The sequence below is a fragment of the Hyalella azteca genome, unplaced genomic scaffold (assembly GCF_000764305.2).
Source record: "Hyalella azteca isolate HAZT.00-mixed unplaced genomic scaffold, Hazt_2.0.2 contig8068, whole genome shotgun sequence".
Classification (NCBI taxonomy): Eukaryota; Metazoa; Arthropoda; class Malacostraca; order Amphipoda; family Hyalellidae; genus Hyalella; species Hyalella azteca.
This window is the reverse complement of record NW_025938174.1, coordinates 6796-14120: the sequence shown is the minus strand read 5'-3', so window position 1 is coordinate 14120 and position 7325 is coordinate 6796. Positions and strand designations below refer to the sequence as shown.

Below are 7325 nucleotides of genomic sequence, written 5' to 3'. Positions count from 1 at the left end.
TATTTTTCCCCCAAACCCACATAATACATATTTACACTAATCAATTAAGAGAGGGATGGCTGTTTGTAACTTCTAAATTCAATCTCAAACCTTTTAGTCACCTCATTCTTCAAAACTCTCTCTAATACTTATACTGAACTGCCGCACAACTTAAGGAACCAAGACTCGAATGATACACTGCATGCAACAAAAAATCGAACTTGGCTCTAAGATACCGAATTTTATGTCGATACAGACTCCAAAAACAGTTGCCTGATGCTCCTGGACATACAGTAAATTTGCACTTCAGTGCGTTCTTCGAGATATTCCCAATTATTCCACTCCTCCACACCATCGAATAATATATCTTTATTGAGTCGCCATTATAAACGGTGATTTGGACAACCACAGAAGAATTTTTTGGAAATTCTCAAGCTAGGTACAAACTTGACGGGATTTTCAGCGTATCGTTAGCCCAACCATGTTTGAACTAGTACAAGGTTGACCCACGCGCAGCGGCGCCTTGTGGATGTCATTTGTTTTTCCACCAGTGATGTCACCTTGGTCGTTGTGACGTCACCTTGTGATTCAAACTGATTTGGGACACCTGTTTTGCTTAAAATGAGACCAGTTGCAGTAAATAAATTGTTTTGGGTCATTTTAATGAGGTCAATTTTTTTATGGTTGAACTAATACAAACGTCACCTTGGCTCTTGTGACGTCACCTCGTGACGTCAAACTGATTTCTAAGACCAGTTTTGCTTAAAATAACACTAGTTGCATGCAGTAAATACATTTTCTTTTGCCATTTTGATGAGGTCGGTTTTTTCAAATGCTTTTAAAGCTGACATAAAAACAATGTGTTGATCTACACTATTTACATTTTGTGCCCACAGTGACGTCACTCTAGAGATGCGCAGAACGGCAAAAATAGTCATCGCCGTGGATCAACCTTATTTGAGTTCAACCATGAGCCCAACGGTCCGCCTGTTTCCCTGTGTTGAATAATTTATTTCTCCAATTATGGAAGTCTAGCCCGTGCTTGCCAGAACTCTACATATTCTTCCTAACAGTTGAAACTCCAACTCGTCGTGACTCCGGTCATGACCGGAATTTCTACCTTCATGATCCCCTTATCTCGTCGAGCACTGGACAGTGATAACACTCTAAAACTGTTTCGGATGAAAGCGATGCCAAAATATGAATGTATATATGATAGTAGTAGAGGTGGGACCTTCTGTTTTATGTGAAGGCAGGGACGGTTGGTTTGAATTAACGTACATACAGGTGGAATGAGAGGAGGGAAGATAAATGTTTTATGTATGATGAGGATGAAAAGGAAACTGTAGTGCATCAGTATCACCATATGGCGTGAGCACACGACTGAAGTAACATAACGTGGGAGCGAGTTAGTTATATTTCATAACGGCCTGGGGCTTCACGAGTTATAACCGAGTGGAAACTCGAAATTGGTAACTCGCCTATTTATCAGCATGGTTGAACTAATACTTGGTTGACACACGGCGATGACGATTTTTCGTCGTTCTGCGCATCTCTAGAGTGACGTCACTGTGGGCACAAAATGTAAATAGTGTAGATCACCGCATTGTTTTTATGTCATCTATGAGAGCATTAAAAAAATTTACCTCATCAAAGGGGCCCTAGAAAATTTATTTACTGCATGCATCTAGTCTTATTTTAAGCAAAGCTGGGGTAACATATCATTTTGACGTAACGAGGTGACGTCACATGAACCAAGGTGACGTCACAATAGCCAAGGCGGCGACGTTACAGTTGGAATAACAAATGACATCCGCAAAGCGCAGCTGCACTAGGGAAAACAATGTATTAGTTCAACCATGAAAAAATTTACCTCTTTAAAATGGCCCAAAAAAAAATATTTACTGCAACTAGTCTTTTTTTAAGCAAAACAGGTGTTACAAATCAGCTTGAACCACACGGTGACGTCACAACGACCGAGGTGACATCACGGGTGAAATAAAAACTGACATCCACAAGGCGCAGCTGCGCGTGGGTCAACCTTGTATTAGTATAGTATATCTTCGGCATTGAAGAATAGGAACCATGTATATAAGTATCCAAAATTTTCGCTGCCACTCCAAGACTGAAGCAGCAAGTTGAGTGTTTGAAACTCTCAGTTAATTGTGACAACTATTGCCAATATAGGCAAATTGACCGGGTGATTACGCGGAAGGTGGTTGTTAATTAAACTGGTTTTCTGCTCATTCGTAGATGCGGAAACTGGAAAGGGCACATCCAACACATCTCGGACAAAATTACGGCCGGACTCGCGGGCCGTCTCCAAATTCAGTGAGCATGAAATATCTCCCAAAGTAATGAACGTGGCTCGATGAAACTTGGTAGCTAGTTGCCAGTTGGTACACATATTCATTAGTGCCTAACGGTGATGTTTAGCTCGTGAGAATTTTTTCAGGCGTCCAACTCTGTAACAGTGTAACGCACAAACCGTGTGGGTTTCGTGTTGTGTGCTGCTGTAAGACTGTAAGAGTAAGTGATCGAACAAAATCTTGCGACAACCGAGAACGAAATCTTAAGTGCAACAATTCACATGTAGAAAAGAGATAGAACTTTTCACTACTCATTATTTTTTTAATAATCAAAAGTCCAACGTACGGCGAGAAAAAAAATAACTAGGAAATGTCAAACTGTCAAAGTAGCCTAACAGTCAAAATTGGAAAAACAAATTTTCCAAACTTGGAGTTGGGAGTTCGGACTAAACAAAGCATCCAGGTCCAGGCTGCAGTGACAGCAGACAGCCGAGAGCCTGAGACAGCAAACCATTAACCATCTAAATCACTAAATGGATCAATGGAAAAGCCATGAGAAAAAATTACGTTACTGGGTAAACTTTTACTGCAGCAAAATAATGATTCAACAATACAATATTTTCAGAAGACAGAACTTAGGGTAAACGCGGTAATCGGTATATTCCGACATCGTAGGTAATTCCGTCACCTCTCCAGCTTTTTCTTTATATTAAGCTTTGTTTTAGTTCCATGCGTTCTGCAGCGTTCATTGATGGTTGAAAACTTGAAATGGTGACGTCATACATTTGCGTGTCGAAATACTGCAAAAACACTAGGTCTTGGCCATCTAGTGGGAAAATATTGAGATCCAAAGAGAGATTTAGGGTTCGTTATTCCGTATTACTTGAACTGTGTTTTAATTTTCGTTTCCGCTAAACTCGCTTTTTGTCCTGGAAATTTTGTTGTTTATTAAACTTTCAAGGTAAAAAATCCTCTTACATTTTTTAATTACCAATTTAAAAAATTTATGTTGCCTTTGCTGTTTCTGGCTTTCAAGAGCATTATTCAATGCTCAGTAGGTATTCTGTTAATTTCACAAACTTTGTAACAACATTTTTTAAACGGGAATTATTACTACTAGTGGCTCAATCTCTTCGCCATTTATATTAATCATTATTTATTGATCATTAATTATCCTCAATATTTATCAACCTTCTGTATCATTATCTAAAATTTCATTAATCTCCATCTTTTCCGCTTATATTTATCCCATCGTATTTTCCCTTCATAATACTAAGTTTACGTCAAAAATCTTTAAAAATTTTATGCTTAATTTTCTGTTAAAACAGGATAAAATTGCAATCAATTAGCGTATCAATTATATAGTAATATTAATATTATAAGTATTCAATTATAGTAATATATAATCTCCAGTATATTATAATTAGCCTTGTTATAACAAATACGGAGCTAATAGATCTCGGCCTCTAAAGTTATTGGACTTCAAGGGCGGTCAGCGTTCATTAATATCAATACAAATAATATTGTCAAGATCAAACTAGTAAATAAAACGTGACCGAAGAAATACAGTCAACTCAGAAAAGAAGCTATTCAAGACCAGTCAAGTTCGAATAAGTAACAAGAAAATACGAACAAAATATGCATGAAAAATAGCAATTAATGATGAACTAACATGAAAAATAGCAACAGATGATGAACTAGCATGAAAAAATAGCAACAGATGATAAACTGGCATGAAAAAGCAACAGATGATGAACTAACATGAAAAAATAGTATCAGATGATGAACTAGCATGAAAAATAGCAACAGATAGTAAGATAGAAGAGAAAATAAGAAGATAAAAAAGGAGTCCAGCACCAAAATGCGCATCCGTTGGAAGTTGCCTCGAATTCGGCCGGTATCACTGATACTGATCCTGGTGGGGGCCACGGTCCTGTGGTTCCTTGTTCTCTCCCGGCCCCGGCGCGGTCTTGGGGACCAGCTGGACCCGCTCAAATACGAGCACCTGAAGCGGGACTACTTTGATGTCCCGGACTCTGTAGAATACGTAAGTGGTACTGATGAATGTGTGCGTGGTGATAGTGGATCATGGATTGCTTGTTGATTCTGGGTGTGGGAAAATATTGAGATCCAAAGAGAGACAATGCACGCTACCCAGTGAGATCATCGAAAAATGTGTCAAATTTGACAGTTCAACAGTTGACCTTGCTCTACCAAATAGTGAATAACTGTTTGTATAGGAAGAATATTATGGTTTGAGACTTTCAAATATGTGTGTGGATATATTAGGAATCCTTTAAGTATACTTGTATTTGCTGATTTCAAGTGGTAAATAAATTAATAGATGATTAAGTTGAGAAATGGATTTAGACACATGAAAACTAATTCCGTCACAACTTGAATTGGACACACACAGATTGTTCCAAGATCCAAGCTATGTACAAAAATTAAAATTTGCTTAATTAAAAGCTTAATAGTTGTTAGTTAAAAGCGTAATTAAGTAGTGTTCAATATTCATTAGTGTTCTAATTCAAAGCTGTGTTGTTTTCCAATACAGCTCACACAGCGAACGGAATTCAAACACGTGGATGACGGCATTACGTATCAGAATTTGAAGCGCGGACGGAATACACCTCATCACGTGCCGAATATTGCCACACACAGTGTTGGAATATAGGGATTTGGTAGGTTTGCATTCTAAAGGCTTTTAAATAAATATGGCAACATTTTGTGACGTTTCATCGTTGCTGGCGCTTAGTATGCGGTGTTTTGCAAGTCACATAAAGCAAACAGAACTTGAGTAATGCATACGGTTATTTTTTTATACTATTTCATTTCCCGATGCGTCCTTAATGTGTCAGAATATACCGCGTTTACCCTACTTTTCCAAAATCTCACTTTTCACATTTTTTTTCAGGGATTTTTTAGAGGTAGTAAATGTATGATTTCTTAACTGGTTTTATGCTACATAGATAAGAAGAAAAATGTTGGACTTTATGCCACTATTTTTAGTTTTACAATATTTCAATTAGTTTAGCTGGTACAACATTTCTACGAAATGTCAGAGGACTGCCCCATATTACCCTTCCCATCCCTTATTACCCTGTTTGATGGTACTGTCCTTAAGAGTATTTATTTCCTAAAAGATATAAAAGTGTAATTATTTCCAGACTACAATACTTTTAGCTCAGACTTCAGAGCCTTATAGGCTTATACCATAACATACTGCATTGTTGTGAAGTTATGGTCAACTTATGACTGACATCCGGCTGGGACAGCTGGACCTTTACAGCTCTACTCTACAGCTTTAACATTTACAACACTTTTGGGCCCATTTGTTAAATTGTTGGCTGCTGGCGCTGGGTATGAGTCTCACTGTTGCACAGTCCCCTAATCACTAGTATAATAATTAACCAAATTGTAGAAAATGCAGTGAATTTAGTGGCTGAAAAATCAAATCTCTGGTGTACATCCAACCCCAGTACATCCCAAACAAAAAACTCCTCCATACTCACAATATCTTCCAGGCATAGGACCCTACCTTATTTGTACAATACACCTAACCATTATTGAATAATAGGTATGCAGAAGGTCTAGACGCCATAGTGCTGATTGCCGTGTGCTGCACATGTTGTGTACAAATCATTAAACAAACATTCAATTTTTTTACTTTGACTCTGTACTGCTGCCCCCTTCTTCCTCACTGCCCCATTTCCAGTTGTCATCCAAACCTAGGGCATCAATAAATCTTTATATTTTGTTAGGAGCAATTTCTGTTGATGTTGCAAAGCTTGTAGAGCAAAGTAGTGAAAAATCCACTATTCTGTTTTCAAAAATATTGAGGCTCTTACATCACATCATGTTGGTTGCTAAGAATCTCATGGCTTTACCAAGTCATATGCTTAGGTTTTATCAATAATGCTGTGGTCCATGGAAGAACCATTTTCTGAAATATAGAACTACAAACTTCAGTACCAAGCTCCTGACTAAATATCCTGCACAATGACTGCATCCAAAGGCCAAACCTGTTGAGTTTGTGTTGATGATTGCATTATTTTCATAGTTGAGGTGACAAAGTCAGGATTGCAATTTTCCTCCTCATTACACAAATCTTGCAGCCCTGAAGTGAAAAATTTTCAACATCTAGAATTGTACACTTTTACTAACAATTAGAGCAGAGGTTATTCAACTAGCAGTAATCTTGCAGTTCTTAAAATATCAGAGATGTTCTGGTTGTAGCTTGTGAGGTACTGAGGTAGATATATACCAGGCCTGGTTGAGGTCTTGTCAGACTGCACTATAGGCTTGTAGCTATGTTATTTCTTGTACATAAATGCAAAAAATATGTTATCACATTGCTAAATCTGGAATTCCTATGCAGGATCTACCCAACCTCAGTTTGCAATCCTGGTGTATGCAACAAGTTAAACTCTTCTGGTTGATCTGACTCCAAAAGATCTCAATATAATTATTAGTCAATCGTAAATGGTACAAAACTGATTCACACTGGTTATTTCCTTAATTTGACACAAATATTCCAGCACCCCAAAAGTTATAATCAAATAAATCATTGTCTCTGTCAATGTTAGATTTTTGTCATTGTGAAAATCTATTTAAAATTAATTAAAAGAAGAGCTACTGGTGGTAAACTATGGTACCTACAAAAACATGTTGCACCTCGACATTTGGAGCTCATGAGCTCACAAATGAATCATTGGTCTACAAAATTATCTGAGATGAAATAGAACTTAGTTGAAACTATGAACAAATTAAATGTCACACATGCTTGAATCAGATAAATGCCTCTGATGTAAAGCCCACTTGATGAATTATCTCCTATCTTATTGTTAAACAAAGTGCAAATTTGGGTCCAGGGCTAATAAATGTATTATTACAGGAGGAAATGTAGTATTATCATTGGGAGATATTTTCTTTTCTGATTAGTATTAAGTGAATATTATACAATATTTTCATTGATTGAACTTCACATTTTCATATTTTACTCATCATTGGTATGTCTATTTATTTAATGTTTTA

At 37.2% G+C, this 7325-nt stretch overlaps 1 protein-coding gene across 1 annotated transcript; it reads left to right on the top strand.

The window, feature by feature from the left end:
• Positions 1-3618: 3618 nt before the first annotated feature.
• On the top strand, positions 3619-4335 carry LOC108667168 (the record flags this gene model as incomplete). Its single annotated transcript, XM_018154156.1, is given in 1 exon segment — positions 3619-4335. A coding segment is annotated over 1 exon segment (186 nt), but the record flags the coding sequence as incomplete, so codon positions are not given.
• Between the last annotated feature and the right edge of the window lie 2990 nt (positions 4336-7325).